Raw genomic sequence first — 17,112 nt, 5'->3', positions numbered from 1 at the left:
TGACAGAGAGCAAACTCCTTCCCAGCCACTGAGGAATGAATGGTCTGAAGAAATGAATTCAGAGAAGTTTGAAGGGCAGGGGGCACCGGGGAGTACCAAATCAGTCCCAGCTCAGAGTCTATAAGAAGCTGGAGCCTCCTCTCAGATGCCTCAAAACAAGCAATTCAGGACAAACGTAGTCTCTTGACACAGATGAATTCTAAAATTAATTATAAATTATCTGGGGTTTCAGGAGAAATATTGCTAACTCTTTACCGAAAAATCTAAAGCCTTTCAACATGATGTCTGGCTCTGTCAGCTTTCAGATTGAGCGTCTGAAAAAAAAAAAAATTTTAACATATAAATATCCACAGACACAGGAGAACCTCATTACATCATGTTTCATGGGCTTGGGGGGAAAAAGTAAAAGTGAGAAAAGGAGAGAAAAATGGATCTGGATGCTCTTGGCTAAAGCTTCAAAACCATTCCATTATCTGAAGTATAATACGAAATGGGGAAAGGAAGCAGAAATACTTCTCAAACAATACATTCTCCAAACCAGACCTAACACCAGAGGCTGTAACTCCCTGGGCAGTCTCAGGAAAGGACAAAGAGTCATAGAGACTTATAGGAAACCTTTACGTTGTAAACAACATAGAAGATCAGAACCCAAACTGGATTAATCAAAAGAGGATAATTAGTTGTCCGTCTAGCTTCAGGCAAAGCTTTATCCAGAGTTCAAAGTACATGTCCAAGACTCAGTTTTTCTCCTTCTCAAAGTTCATGAAAAAGAAAGGGAGCGGCCACAACAGCAAGGGGCAGGCATGTGGGGACCATGAGACTGCTTGTCCCAAGAGAGGAAAGCAACAGCTTAAGAAGAGCCAAAAGATGAAGGGAAAGAAACTGGAAATTGACCACACTATTAACTACTGAAATAACTGCTTGAAGCCAGTGAGATCGCTGGGCTTAGTATTAAGTGAGACAATTCCTTATCTTTTTAAATGAAGTCTGTTTAGGTCAGGTATCCGCTATTTGCAATCGAAAGAATCCTGATACTAAACAGAAATTGTAGTTATAGAAATCAGAGTTATTGGGCAGTGGCCAGAATGTAGATGAACAGCATAAACTACTCAAAACTAGAAATACTGACTTTAGGCAACAAATGCTTACTCTTCTACCATTATCTGCACAAAGAAGGACAGAAACCATGTCTTTAAAGAGCTTACAATTCTAGTTCAAGTATGTGCAAAACTAATGTATGGCCCTGGAAGGCAGGACAGTGATTACTGCTCAAGGGGGAAAATACACTGGAAGGAAGCATTTCTGAGGTGCTAATATAAATGATGTCATTCAGTAATACAGAATTAAATTGTCTTAGACAATAAAACTTGTTCCACTCTAACCTGTCCTCTTATTCCCTGCACATCACATGAATACATCATTAAAAACTCAGGGGCGCCTGGGTGGCTTGGTCGGTTAAGCGTCCGACTTCGGCTCAGGTCATGATCTCACGGTCTGTGAGTTCGAGCCCCGCGTCGGGCTCTGTGCTGACTGCTCAGAGCCTGGAGCCTGTTTCGGATTCTGTGTCTCCCTCTCTCTCTGCCCCTCCCCTGTTCACACTCTCTCTCTGTCTCAAAAATAAATAAAAACGTTAAAAAAAAAAAATTAAAAAAAAAAAAAACTCAGCCATTCTTGGGGAAGGAATTTGCAAATCACTTATCTGTTAAGAAGTTAACATCCACAACCTATAAAGAGCTCCTAAAGCTCAACAACTAAAACAACAACTCAATTCAAAATGGGCAAAAAAAACCTTGAAGAGACATGTCTCAAAAGAAGATACACGAATAGCCAAGTAGCACATGAAACAAAGCTCAACATCATTAATCATCAGGGATCGAGGAAGCTTCTGCAGAAAATTCACTATCTTGAGTGTGGTCATGGTTTCACAGGTGTGTTAAAACTCCTACGAAGGTAAACTTTAAGTATGTGCAGTTTGTTGTATGTAAATTATGCCTCAATAAAACTATTGAGGGAAGGGGGCAAAAATCAGCCATTTTTGTTGGCTGGTCTTCTCTTGACAATTAGGAGATGCCACTGCTGGTCCTCTTTTCTCACCGGCACTGGACACTGCCCCTTTTCTCCAGGGAAAAGATGGGTGCCATCATACAAACACCTCTCCTTACCTCTGCCTCTTCTAATCCGGCCCCCCTTCTCCAATCTGGATTACCTCTGCCTCTTCTAATCCGGCCCCTCTTCTCCAATCTGGAATACCTCTGCCTCTTCTAATCTGGCCCCTCTTCTCCAATCTGGATTGCCTCTGCCTCTTCTAAACCAGCCCCCCTTCTCTAATCTGGATTACCTCTGCCTCTTCTAATCCGGCCCCCCTTCTCCCATCTGGATTACCTCTGCCTCTTCTAATCCGGCCCCCCCTTCTCCCATCTGGATTACCTCTGCCTCTTCTAATCCGGCCCCTCTTCTCCCATCTGGATTACCTCTGCCTCTTCTAATCCGGCCCCTCTTCTCCCATCTGGATTACCTCTGCCTCTTCTAATCCGGCCCCTCTTCTCCAATCTGGATTACCTCTGCCTCTTCAAAACCGGCCCCCCTTCTCTAATCTGGATTACCTCTGCCTCTTCTAATCCGGCCCCCCTTCTCCCATCTGGATTACCTCTGCCTCTTCTAATCCGGCCCCTCTTCTCCCATCTGGATTACCTCTGCCTCTTCAAAACCGGCCCCCCTTCTCTAATCTGGATTACCTCTGCCTCTTCTAATCCAGCCCCCCTTCTCTAATCTGGATTACCTCTGCCTCTTCTAATCCGGCCCCCCTTCTCCCATCTGGATTACCTCTGCCTCTTCTAATCCGGCCCCTCTTCTCCAATCTGGATTACCTCTGCCTCTTCTAATCCAGCCCCTCTTCTCCAATCTGGATTACCTCTGCCTCTTCTAAACCAGCCCCCCTTCTCTAATCTGGATTACCTCTGCCTCTTCTAAACCAGCCCCCCTTCTCTAATCTGGATTACCTCTGCCTCTTCTAATCCGGCCCCCCTTCTCCCATCTGGATTACCTCTGCCTCTTCTAATCCGGCCCCTCTTCTCCAATCTGGATTACCTCTGCCTCTTCTAATCCAGCCCCTCTTCTCCAATCTGGATTACCTCTGCCTCTTCTAAACCAGCCCCCCTTCTCTAATCTGGATTACCTCTGCCTCTTCTAATCCGGCCCCCCTTCTCCCATCTGTATTACCTTTGCCTCTTCTAATCCGGCCCCTCTTCTCCAATCTGGATTACCTCTGCCTCTTCTAATCCGGCCCCTCTTCTCCAATCTGGAATACCTCTGCCTCTTCTAATCTGGCCCCTCTTCTCCAATCTGGATTGCCTCTGCCTCTTCTAAACCAGCCCCCCTTCTCTAATCTGGATTACCTCTGCCTCTTCTAATCCGGCCCCCCCTTCTCCCATCTGGATTACCTCTGCCTCTTCTAATCCGGCCCCTCTTCTCCCATCTGGATTACCTCTGCCTCTTCAAAACCGGCCCCCCTTCTCTAATCTGGATTACCTCTGCCTCTTCTAATCCAGCCCCCCTTCTCCCATCTGTATTACCTCTGCCTCTTCTAATCCGGCCCCCCTTCTCCAATCTGGATTATTGCAATAGTCTCTTTCTGCTGCTTCCAGTGCCACCTCCCTCCTTCGACTCAAACCCACAATGGCTCCCATCTCCTGCCACACTGTGTACAAGCCCGCTACCTCGTATTACAGTATTACATCCGTATTAGCTGCTGCCCACTCTCGGCTCCTCGTCTTTCCTCTCTGTCTTCATGGCTGTTACTCTCCCTCTTCTCTCACTCCACTACTGCGTCTGCACTTGCTGCTTCTGAAATATCCCAACATCGGGTTCCATCTCTAGGCCTTCAATATTCCCTCTACCCAGGCTCTTCTCCTGCTCACTCCTTCCAGCCTTGGCTCAAATGTGACCTTCTGAAGGAAGCCTATTTAAAACGGTACACCTGTGCCTCACCCCTGTACAAACTTCTTGTTCGTTTTCTGTCTCTCTTTGCTAAAATATAAGCTCCATGAGGGCAGGGATTTTTGTTCATGCTTAGATGCTCGGCATCTAGAAAAGTGGTTGGCAAACAGTAGATGCTTACTGTTAAGTGCATAAATAATTCCATGGGGATTTTAAAAAATAGGACTTGATAGACCAAAAAAGTTTTACTGAGTGGTAGAAGTGACTTCAAAACTAACTAACTAACAACAGGAGTGCCTGGATGGCTCAGGCAGCTAAGTGGCTGACTCTTGATCTCAGCGCAGGTCTTGATCTCAGGGCCGAGCTCAAGCCCCACACTGGGCTCCGTGCTGGGCGCGAAACCTACTTAAAAACAACAACAACAACAAAACTAACAAACATGGCATGATACAATGAAACAAACAAAGTCAAATGAGCTTTGAGATCTCAGATAGGAATGGGGGAAGACTAAGACAAACATTGAATATCATAGCATTTGGGGGGCACATGGGTGGCTCAGTTGGTTGAGCACCTGACTCTTGATTTCAGCTCAGGTCATGATCCCGGGCTGGTGGCATGGAGCCCCAGGTCAGGCTTCTCGCTGAGGGTAGAGCCTGCTTAGGATTCTCTACCCCTCCACTGCTTGCATGCTCACGATCTCTCTCTCAAGAAAGAAAAATCCTAACATTTAAAAAAATTAGGAATGCTCCCAAGCTCCTAGCTTCAATTACAGTCTAGTCTTTCATGCTCCCAAAGACAAGCTAAGGAAGACAAAGCTACTCGTTTAAAAGTAAAGATTTAAGAATTACAGCAACATGGGGGGACTGGCTGGCTCATTTGGTGGAGCAGGTGACTCTTGATCTTGGGGTTGTGAGTTCAAGCCCCACGTTGGGTGTACAGATTATTTAAAAATAACATCTTTTAAAAAGAGAGAATCATGGCAACCAATTTCCATCCTTAAGTGAATTCAGTTTTTCGTAGTCAAAGACATGAGTGGGAATCCTAGAATTCTAAGATAAGTATTACAAAGTCCCTGCTTTTCTAGTCTATCACATATTCAACAGGAATCATGGACTGGTCTCTCTTCCTTTTCTTCCTCACCTTTCCTTCCCAGGAATCTGGAAAATAGGAATCTTCTATACGTAGCATGAGTTAAAATTCTTGGGGTGCCTGGGTGGCTCAGTCGGTGAAGTTCAGGTCATGTTCTTGCAGTCTGTGGGTTTGAGCCCCACATCGGGCTCTGTGCTGACAGCTCAGAGCCTGAAGCCTGCTTGGGATGCTGTGTCTCCCTCTCTCACTTCCTCTCCCCCACTTGGCTCTGTTTCTCTCTTTTTCAAAAATTAAAAAAAAAAAAAAAAAACTAAAAGAATTTTTTTTAATAAATAAAATAAAATTCTTAAGAATTTTTTTTATAAAGACAACGCTGCAGAAAATGTTTCCTTCCAAATGACCAAAAACAGTAACAAATAATTATTTACCTGATCTTTTTGAAGGTATTCCCGTCAGAGAACAATTAAACAATAGATTGTTAATGCCTTCCCTGCTAAAATATGTGTGTGTGTGTGTGTGTGTGTGTGTGTGTGTGTGTATGTGTGTTTGTATCTAGGAGTAACAAGCAATTGCCAGCAAAGCTAGCATAGGAAAATCAAATACTCTGCCTATTTACACATGATTCCCTGAAGCCATTCCTGATTAAATATTGTACCATTTCAATCTTCTTACTGGGGATATCTATTAACTAGGACTGCTTGTGAAGCCAATGAATTTATCATATAATTACACGTACCCTATACAAATTACTTCTCGATGACCTCTACTCACAGAAATAAACCAAAGAGGCATGACTGGTTCATTATAAATCCACATGAAGATTTCTCTAGGAAAAGGCATTGAGAACAAAGTCCTGAAGGATCTTAAGCTGCACCTGAATTTAATTTTCAGCAGGAAGTAATCACTTCTGTTCTGAACTCCTAATGCATTTGCAGGAGCTCCTTTGGCATGAAACACTCTCTTATCACTAAGTAGCTATGTGACCTTGGACCAGTCACTGCCATTCTCCCTGCCTCAGTGTCTTCACGTACAAAATGAGATACTTGAACTAGGTGACTTCAAAAGTCTGTTCCAGACCTGACGTTTCCTCATTTCCTAATTACAATCACAAGGGCACACTTTATTTCACCCATCTTTTCAACACAAGAAGAGCATTTGATTTACTTCCGCATCCTCTGCAGTGTCTAGAACAGTTAACTGAACCTCCTCGAGCAGCTGCTTGACAAACGTGTTCAAGGATCCAGAAAGCAGTACAGTTGGCTGAAATTTCCTTTCTCTTCACTCCCTGAAAGCCTTTTCTAACCCTAGTCGTGATTTTAACCCAAGTGGCTCTCTTGAAGTCCGCCCTTACCATACTTCTGGCAGGATTACAAGGAGGCCAGGGAAGTAAACATATCCCTTGTCACCGGGAAAAAGTCGTCTGGAAGAAATGCATCCACCGAAAACAGGTTCAAGGCACATGCTTTGTAAGCCATCTGACCCAACCCCACAGCCGGAGACCCAGACAGAGGTTCCATTTCATAGAATAAGCTTATCTAATGCATTCCAATCACCTGAGAGCGTGTGTAGGAAGCTATAGCGGATGTCGCGGTGGGGGGAGAGAAGGGAGGTGGTGGGAAGAAGAGGAGAGGGTACAGGACCTGCGAGGAGGAGCAAGTAGAATATTCCCTTCACTTTTCCAGAGGTGGACACTTTAGAAACCCAAATCCCAGAGGGAGCTGTACTGCAAGGGTAGAAAATATCTGCTCATAAGGCACTTGGCCTTCACTGTTAGGACTCTGAAGCCAGAATGTCTGGGTTCAAATCCCACCTTTGCTCACTAATAGCTGTACAACCGTGGAAAAAATTAATCATCCTCCCGTGCCTCAGTTTCCCCATCCGTAAAATGAGGAGAACAGCAGCACTTGGTTCACAGGGTTGTTCCAGGAATAAAATGGGTCAATATGTCAAATGCTTATACCGATGCCCAGCACACAGTAGGTGCTCAATAAATGAGAGCTCCTGGTGTTGCTGCTGTTATAATCATGAGAGCTCTGGGACTCTCGGGGGGCTAAGAGAACAAAGGAATCCCTCTGCTCTTACGGATTTGAACTCTGCACTTCCCTCCTCCAGACGACAGTCAGTTGCAAGGCTAAACCTTCATATGTTTATGTAGACTTGTATACTTTATCAGTCTTAACTACTCCCAACCACAGAAACTACTCATTAAAAATTTAAATTCCTTTCTGAACGACATTCTAGGCTTCAAAAAAGACTTGATCACCCACGCTCTGGGAGCACAAAAGGACTATTAAAACTGTGGGGCTGAGAGGAGGTGGGAACACAAAGACACCTTTGTAGCAGCCTGAGCTATCACATACCACTGCCTCAATTTTAGAGAGTTGCCTCCTTAAGAAGGAAACTAACAAACTCCATTGTTCCTTCACATCAGAGTTCTTGGATGTGATCATTCTTAAATCCTTGGCAACGCCTTATTAAAGATCAGAGGATCTCCATTCCTTCCATTAGGACAGCATCAAATCCCCTTCAAGCAATTTTCTTAGGTCAGCATCACTATTTACGATGCCAGAGAAACTGCTAAAATTTCCAAATGCTCAACTAGTTCCTTGTTCCGGGCTGAAGACGTAAGGTAAAAGTTGGAAAATGTCTTAGCCACCCCGAGGCAGTGTTTGAGATTGGGAAATGGGAAGAAATGTGAAGAGAACCACGAGAACGTCCTTTTAAGATCCCTTTTCCAAAAACGGCCATGTTAGTAAACGAAAAGCATACAGCGATCACGACATCCAATTAAAAAAATAGTTTTCAGAAAGCACTGACCCTTAAAAGTTCCAGGTCTTTCCCTGATGGGACATCTAGAACTCTGCTTTTGCAAGCATCTTCCAGTAAACAGGCCGAAGAGATAGACAACAGGGTTAATACCGCATCTTGTACCCCTCTGTCAAATGATCAGGCAAAGAACGAAGTCAGCGTGGTCACGCCATCCTGGATCTGCCCAATTGTCTTAGGAGCCTGTGCTGAAAAGCAGCGGAGACCCTGCACCCAGAGCAACCGAACAACACAGGAAGGAAAGTTCCGGTAGGCCGCGAAAAGGTAGCCTAGGGTCTCTGTTCCAAGGGGACCAGGTTTCGGAAACTGCAAGAACAAGTTCACCCACAGCACCCCTTTTAGGACTCGAACTGCAGCAGCGCTTATAGGGGACTGGAGAGTCTCCTAAAAATAGAGGACTGTCTGCTCACAGAACCTACTCCAACCGCTTCCGGCAAGGAAGGACAGTAGTCAAATCTGTATGAAGCCAAGAACAAGTCCATGTTTGACAAATCACTCCCATCAAGACAGTGATGTCAACCACAATAAAGGAGTTTGGCAAGACGGGCAGCGTGCACCTGTGGGAACCGGGAAAGATTTGACAGATTTTTGTTTTCCCAGCCCTTTATCAGCAAGTTAATTATAGCAACTGTACCGTCTACTCTGAGCTTTAGAGAAAGGAGGTTGGCTGTATGAAACCAAGATCTGTTCTCCTGGGCATGAGAAAGACGGAATGACAGTGGTGCTTACACGCGAAAATACTCCATCTGCGTCCCGTGTAACAAAGAGTTGGGCAGCGCCCCGAGACGAGAAAGAGGTATGTTCTGCAGAGACACGGGTGCGGCAGGCCTCAAGAGGGCAGGCAACACCGTGTACACACAGATGCACGCGCACGCGCACACACGCACACGCGCACGCGCACACACGCGCACGCGCACACACCTCCAGAGCCTACACAACTCTGGTCGTGTTACACTCAGAGCTGCGACTTCACAGGGCAGACTGTACCTTCACAGCTATAACTATACACCGCCACCGCTGAGCGCTCCACGAGGTTTTCATCGTGATGCCAGCTCACGGCCATTTTCCCCATGCCAAAGTAAGGCTCCTCTTTCAGGTATGGCATTTTCTGGGGATCCATGAAATTCAACAAAGTGACGTTGTACGCCGCTCTGTTCTTAATGTCCACCTCATCCTGCCCATCGAAGGACCCCATACCGACCCGGGGGAAGTCTGGCCCTATACACACTGGCACGGCATCGATATTCGACTTCTCTTTGCAGGCGAGTTCTTCCAGAGCCTGGATGGTCTCTATCTGCAGGTAGTCATTGAGCCTGAGGAAGGTCTGACAAGCAGCCGCTATTTCAGCCTCCTCGTATCTCGTACTAGCACCCTTCACTGGCCAGGGTACCGTAAAGAGCCTGGTGTTCAGGTACTTGTAGGTGCAGCCTGGGTTTCCGATGAGGATGCGAGATACCGGAGTGAGCAAATCTTTGCCCTGGATCCTAACCAGGTCCCGAAAGAAGCAGCCATGCTTGTGCAGTGTGAGGAAGGCTTCTTGAACTTCTTTATGGAGCTCCTCGGGGACGCTGCCGGCTTCGCGGAGAATTAGTTTAGGATATTTCAGCTGCCACTAAAACAAAACCAAAGCAAAAATACGTGTTCATGGAGAGCTATGATTTTATCATTTCCAGAAGTCTGTTTCTTTGTCGGCAGCATCAGGAGGAAAAACAACACAAGGTAGCGGGTGGCCTTTCTAAACAGGAGTCACATCTCTCCAGCCTCAAGCGGAAGACTAAATAAAACAGTTACCATCGGCTGTCCAGTCTGGATTTTAGCTTCTACAAGCCCAAGCTCAAAACAATCAATCGTTAAGATAAATAAAGTACTATAATAATAATTTGTGCTTTGATCTCCCAGGGTCCCTCTACGGTCACTTCTCCCTGCACTCAACCTGTCTTCCGACCTTTGGCCCTCCAGACAACATGATTTTATTAATTAACTGCTTTAACACCTATTTAAGTGCCAGCTAAATGCTCAGTACTATTCTAAATCATGTATACACAGTAACTCATTCGCTGCTCGCAACATTATGTGGCAGCACCGTTATTATCTCCAGTTTTTAGATGAGAATCCAGAAGCACAGAGACATTTTAAACACTTGCCCAAAGTCACGTAGCTGATACGTGTTGGAGCTGGGATTTGAAGGCCTAGGCTCCAGAGTCTGGTTCCAGGGCAGACGAGACTGCCTTGCTTCCCAATAAATGCCAAACTGGTTTCTGCTTTAGTACTTTCACTGAAAGAGAAATCACTTCTCGTTGGGAATTAGATAACAAGTCCCATGAACACTAGAACCATGAGACTTTTGTTTACAACTATAATACTAGTGCCCAGAATGGATTCAGTAAATGTTGAATGAATGAGTGAATAAATGAGGTATTCTACTGTGATTCAGAAAGCTGTAATAATTCCACTGGGGTCACTGGGAGAGAATACTGTAGGATAATCCTTCCTCTAATATGGAAATGCATGGATTTATTGATGCAGTAGAGGACTTCATTACCCTGTCAGCGACCACTTCTGGCTTCTAGGATTTATGAACGGGTGACAAACCAGAGATCCCGGATTCTACACAATGCAATGAACTTTTTTTTAACCAAAGCACAGGATTTTACATTTACCCCTGTAAAGTTTAATCTGATCGGTACCTTCCCACTACTGTACTGCTAACCAGTTTCGAAACACATTTCTTCTATATTTTCATTTAATAATTACCATTTATATGATAAACAGGGTGAGACCACTTATTCCTCCATACATTTTTTCATTCATTATGTGTCTACAGAGCACATGAGACAGAGATAAGGTTCCTGCCCTCACAGAGTTTTCTAGCAGATCAGGTAATAAATAAGGAAAAGCAATCTCAAAATGCATTAAGTACTAGGACAGAAACAAACCACTGGGATATCATTAGATGAGGAAAGACTCTCTAAAGAGCTGGCCTTTACGCTGTGATCTTCAGGAAAGGGCCGCGTCAGCCATGTGACAAGCTGGGGAGAGAGCTTCCCGGGGAAGAGACCAAAAACTACACTGGCGCTGAGGACACCAGCCCCATCTTGAGACAAAATGGCGGCAGGTTTTACTTGAGCCAAAGAGCCAAAGCAGAGTGACGTGGTGAGGTTGAAGGGAAGGCAGACGCTGGACCACAGGAAGCCTAGGAGGTCAAAGTAGGGAACCGGGATTTACTCAAAGTGCACTGGAGGGCTCAAGGGGAGAAGAGTAATTTGACTGACCTTTTATGAAAATCACTCTTAGTTAAAATATCGGGCATGGATTGGAAAGAGGTAAATGTGAAAGTGGAAATTCTATTAGGTGCTATCACAGCCACCCCAGGGGAAAGGGATGATGGTCTGAATTAGAGACAGAGACAAATGGACAGGTAAAATACATACTTTATAGGCAGAGCAAAAGGAAGTGCTTATGGATTAGATGTGAGGGGCAAAGAAAGGAAAGCAATTACAGGCGACTAGTAGATTCCTGGATTTAATGACTAAATAAACAACTTACCATTTTTTGTTTTAAATAAGAAAGACTGGGACAAAACAGAAACAGTCGGTGGAAGAATTGGAAGGAATGAGGAGCTCTATTTTGGAGGCATAGCCATTAAGATACCTTCAAAATCTTTGGGAATACAAGCTGGTGCAGCCACTCCAGAAAACACTATGGAGTTTCCTCAAAAAACTAAAAAGAGAACTACCCTACGACCCAGCAATTGCACTACTAGGCATTTATCCATGGGATACAGGTGTGCTGTTTAGAAGGGACACATGCACCGCCGTGTTTATAGAAGCACTATCAACAATAGCCAAAGTATGGAAAGAGCCCAGATGTCCATCGATGGACGAATGGATAAAGATGTGGTACATATATGCAATGGAGTATTACTCGGCAATCAAAAAGAATGAAATCTTGCCATTTGCAACTACGTGGATGGAACTGGAGGGTATTATGCTGAGTGAAATTAGCCAGTCAGAGAAAGACAAATATCATACGACTTCACTCATACGAGGACTTGAAGAGACAAAACCGATGAACACAAGGGAAGGAAAACAAAAATAATGTAAAAACAGGGAGGGGGACAAAACAGAAGAGACTCATAAATATGGAGAATAAACTGAGGGTTACTGGAGGGGTTGTGGGGGGGGGTGGGCTCAATGGGGAAGGGGCATTAAGGAATCTACTCCTGAAGTCATTCTTGCACTATATGCTAACTAACTTGGATGTAAATTTAAAAAAATTAAAAATAAAATTAAAAATTAGTTTTTTAGAAAAAGATACCTACGAAATCTTGAGGTAAAAATAGCAAGGGGACAACTGCACAGACACACCCAGAGCTCAGAGGGGCAAGTGGAGCTAGGGAAATCCAGGTGGCATTTGTCGGCACACCTTTGTTGTTGTTGTTTTTTAATGGTTTTAATTTTTGATTTTTTTTATTTGAGAGAGAGAGTGTGTGCGCGAGCGGGGAAAGGGGGGGCAGCAAGAGAAAGAGAGAATCTCAAGCAGGGTCCCCACTCAGTGCAGAGCCCGACAGGGGGCTCGATCCCACGACCCTGGGATCATGACCTGAGCCAAAGTCAAGAGCGGGAGGCGCTCCCGGCACATCTTTGGTTTGGAAACACCTGGAAATGAATGAGCTCTCTCAAGGAAACAGCACAAACACAGAAGGGGGCCCGCAGCCATTGCCTGAGCCACAGAGCAAAGGAGCTAAAGAGACTTTTGGGGGAGAAAAGCAGGAGAGGGTAGTACTGCAGGAGTCAGAAGAGAGGAGCATTTCAAGAAGGATGGCATAGGCAGCCGCCCCCGGGGGGCCAAGCAAGATGAGGCCAGAAAGTGCCCCCTAGATGCGGCAGCACGCCCATCATCGATGCCCGTGACGTGAGCAATCTCAACAGGGCGCTGGCGATAAGAGTCCGAAGAGAGTTGGCTGGTGGTGGCATGAAAGCGGGTGGCACGTATGAAGGTCTGTCTCAGGGGTCGTGCTACGGAGGGGAACAGAAAAACACAGCGGCTGATGAAGGGCGATACCGCTCGAGGCACCAACCTTCCGGACTGGAAGACGGGAGGGTACAACCAGGGCTCATGAGGATACTCCCGGGAACAAAACGAGAGGAGAAGGATGCTGCTGCACAACACAGGGTGACGAACTACAGGAGCAAAGGCCTTGGGTGTCTAGGGCAGGATCCTCCCAGGTGAGGGGTGTGAACGTACCCTGTGGGGCAACCCACTGGAGTTGGGTGGGGAGAAGATGGTGGCACTGTTTTATTTTTAACCTGAAGAAAACAAAAACCGAGCTGCACCAAAATACGTGTCCACGTACGTGTGATAGATGGACACATCTACGCACGTTTAATATGCGTACTGTGATGAAAAAGGCACCATATACAAGTAGTACTTACGTCTACTTTATGAGTAACCGCCAAAAAACTCCCTGAGACTTAGTCATTTGCATATTATCAAGTTTACAGTCCTATCCGAGTCTAGACCTTCGTCCTCCTCCCAGGGCTGGAGTCATTTCATATCCCTCTTGAGGAAGCCTGCTCTTGCATACATCTCCTCCCAACTGTGTGTTCAGTAATGCCGCCCTGGTAGCTTGAAATTGGCCATGGGGAAGTATTTACACCACAGAAATCAGGAAACACTGAGTCAACGCTGAAGGGTTTTTTTGTTTTGTTTCGTTTTGTTTTCCCAGACAGCCAATTCTTTTTTTTTTTTAATTTTTAATATTTATTTCTGAAAGAGAGAGAGAGAGACAGAGCATGAGCAGGGGAGGGGCAGAGAGAGAGGGAGACACAGAATCCGAAGCAGGCTCCAGGCTCTGAGCTGTCGGCACAGAGCCCGACACGGGGCTTGAACTCACAAACCGTGAGATCATGACCTGAGCCGAAGTCGGATGCCCAACCAACTGAGCCACCCAGGCGCCCCTTCAGACAACCAATTCTTAAACATTTAGTAGGATACCACTGTGTATGCTTGAAATGCGTTATGGACAGGAGTACGTGGTCAGAAAACATTTGGATCAGAGGAAAGATATTTCCTTTATCGGAATAAACTGGGAGAAAGAAGATGTAAATTCAGATAGGGCCATAAACTTGATAATATGCAAACGACTAAGTTTCGGGATTTTTTTGTGGGGGGGAGACAGGGGAGCACTTCCAATTTTCACAGTGAAAATGCCAAACAAATCACTAGCTAAGAATGTGTGCCGGTCATTTGGGTTGTTTGCCAAATAGTTCTGGATTTCTCCCCTATCATCCAGGATTTGGGGCCCATGTGAACTTACACTTCCTAGCCCGCCTCATGCTGGATGAAACATGTCACTATTTCTGCCCAGTGAAAAATGCTGGCTGCCACTTCCAGCCTGGAGCACTTCACTGCCAGTGCCAGACCCTCTAGAACATTCTTTCTGGCACAGTAACCGGCTAGTGGCTGCTTGGATCTCTGAGTTACTACTTTAATGGGTAGTGATTCTTTGCCAACCCACAAATGATATGTAAAGTGAATAAGAAGTATTGTTGGGGGAAGCCACTGAGATTTGAGGGTTGTTTGTCACTACAGCATTATCTAGCCTATTCTGCCTAATCCAGAATGCAGGGAACAGAAGGTATGGAGGAAGTCTGAGGAAGTATGTGGAAGAAAAATGAATTAGTCAAGTCTGCATACGGAAAAATGACCTTACTAGGAAGGGACAGTAGGACTGCCCTGCTTCTCAGAGGGCCTATCTGAGGCGGGGGATCACAAACTTAAAGCTGACAAAGAGCAGACTTATGGGGCACACCACTGTGAATTGCCATTGAGACTGTCAGGGATGCATTTAGGATTTATAGTTTCTATACTCACTTATTCCATTTGCAAAAGAAGAAGAGAAATCTCATACTTTCTGTTCATGCAGCTCGTGAAGGGCGCAATGGAAGCTAGTAAGCAACAACAGAATATTCTGGAGCCAAGAGCAGTCACTCGAATTTTATCACGAAACTAATTATTCTCTGAGCAAGTCCCCAAACACTCGGTATGTTCGAAGCACATCTAACCAACAGCAGTGGTTCAGAAGGAAATTTCTCTATACTGTCTTAACAGTTCTGGGGTTCTTCTAAACAATCCTCAGTATAAGATATGAAACAAAATAAGAGAATTCCCAAGAACTTTATTTGGGAACACACCCACTCTGGGACTGGGAGAGGAGGAAGGCTGGAAATAATACACAAACACACATCGACATCTACCTACAGCTGCCCTTGCTCAAATAGACAGTGGGGCTGGAGACTACAGAAGAGGTATTTAACCCAGGAGAATAATAATTCTAAAGACCTGGGAAACTCACACAACCATATGCGTATCATATGTAAATACCTTGACATTAAAAAAAGCATTCCAAAAATAAAACAGTACAAATGACGTAGGAAAGTATCCCCCCCCAAATTTTTGCACTGATCTCTCATCTGCCTTTCCCCTTTAACCACACCTGCCTCTTTTCCTACAGGTCTCAAGGGGCCAGCACTCAGCAACCCCCTTCGGACAGGCCCTTTCCCCCAAATCTATACCTGCCAGGACCTTCTCATCCTCCAGGCCACTTTCTAAAGAATCCTTCCACCCTCACGTACGTATCCCCGTTCCCCTTCATTACACTTCTCTTTCTGCTTACACAGCACATGCCAATCCGTAACTACTTCTTTATTTCAACTACTATTTATTTTTATTTTTTTAATATGAAATTTATTGGAAAATTGGTTTCCATACAACAGCCAGTGCTCATCCCAACAGGTGCCCCCCCATGCCCATCACCCACTTTCCCCTCCCTCCCACCCCCCCATCAACCCTCAGTTTGTTCTCGGTTTTTAAGAGTCTCTTATGGTTTGGCTCCCTCCCTCTCTGTTTTTTTTTCCTCCCCCTCCCCCATGGTCTTCTGTAAAGTTTCTCAGGATCCACATAAGAATGAAAACATATGGTATCTGTCTTTCTCTGTCTGACTTATTTCACTTAGCATAACACTCTCCAGTTCCATCCACGTTGCTACAAAGGGCCAGGTTTCATTCTTTCTCATTGCCAAGTAGTATTCCATTGTGTATATAAACCACAATTTCTTTATCCATTCATCAGTTGATGGACATTTAGGCTCTTTCCATAATTTGGCTATTGTTGAGAGTGCTGCTATAAACATTGGGGTACAAGTGCCCCTATGCATCAGCCCTCCTGTATCCCTTGGGTATATTCCTAGCAGTGCTATTGCTGGGTCATAGGGTAGATCTCTTTTTAATTTTTTGAGGACCCTCCACACTGTTTTCCAGAGTGGCTGCACCAGTTTGCATTCCCACCAACAGTGCAAGAGGGTTCCCGTATCTCCACCTCCTCTCCAGCATCTATAGTCTCCTGATTTGTTCATTTTAGCCACTCTGACTGGCGTGAGGTGGTATGTGAATGTGGTTTTGATTTGTATTTCCCTGATGAGGAGCGACGTTGAGCATCCTTTCATGTGCCTGTTGGCCATCTGGATGTCTTCTTTAGAGAAGTGTCTATTCATGTTTTCTGCCCATTTCTTCACTGGATCATTTGTTTAAAATCTCTCCTGCAAGCCTGAATCTCCCAGAAGAAGGACACGGTAGTGGCTTTATTCTCCACTTTATCTCCAAGCCCTCGGCTGGCTCAAATATAAGTGCTTAAGACTTGTTTCTAAGAGTAAAAGAAGAAAAGGTCTGAGACTGATAGAAAGCAGGTAAGTGAGGGTCTGAGCTACGAGTGGAGAAGAAGGCTGACTACAAAAGGCAGGAGGGATCTTCTGGGCATTCTGGAAATGTTCTAAAACTACCATGGTGATAGTTGCACAACTCTGCCAATTTACCACAAATTACTGAACTGTATAATCTTAAAAGGTGAATTGTATGGTAGGTAAATTGTACATATACACAGCTCATCAATAAGCAGCTTTTAAAAGATGGATACATTTGGGGGCGCCTGGGTGGCTCGGTCAGTTAAGTGTCAGACTCTTGGTTTTGGCTCAGATCATGATCTCATGGTTCATTAGTTCAAGCCCCATGTCAGGCTCTGCACTGGCAGCATAGAGCCTGCTTGGGATTCTCTCTCTCCCTCTCTCTCTGTCCCTCTCCCCCTCTCGCTCTCTCTGTCTCTCTCAAAATAAATAAACTTAAAAAAAATAAAAATAAAAAAATAAAAGGTGGATACATTTGAATATGCAAAATTTTTTAAATTCTACATGAAAAGAATTATAAA

At 45.0% G+C, this 17,112-nt stretch overlaps 1 protein-coding gene across 9 annotated transcripts in view; it reads right to left on the bottom strand.

The window, feature by feature from the left end:
• The window catches only part of FTO (FTO alpha-ketoglutarate dependent dioxygenase), a 440,209-nt gene that overhangs the window by 301,874 nt on the left and 121,223 nt on the right, over positions 1–17,112 (bottom strand). For all 9 annotated transcript variants that reach the window (XM_045046926.1, XM_045046927.1, XM_045046928.1 and 6 more), the window contains exon 3: positions 8,839–9,463. In XM_045046926.1, coding sequence (XP_044902861.1) covers positions 8,839–9,463 — 625 coding nt within the window. The remainder of the gene's footprint in view (positions 1–8,838; positions 9,464–17,112) is intronic.

This window comes from Felis catus, chromosome E2 (genome assembly GCF_018350175.1).
Source record: "Felis catus isolate Fca126 chromosome E2, F.catus_Fca126_mat1.0, whole genome shotgun sequence".
Taxonomy (NCBI): domain Eukaryota; kingdom Metazoa; phylum Chordata; class Mammalia; order Carnivora; family Felidae; genus Felis; species Felis catus.
This window is presented reverse-complemented; position numbering and strand designations above follow the sequence as displayed.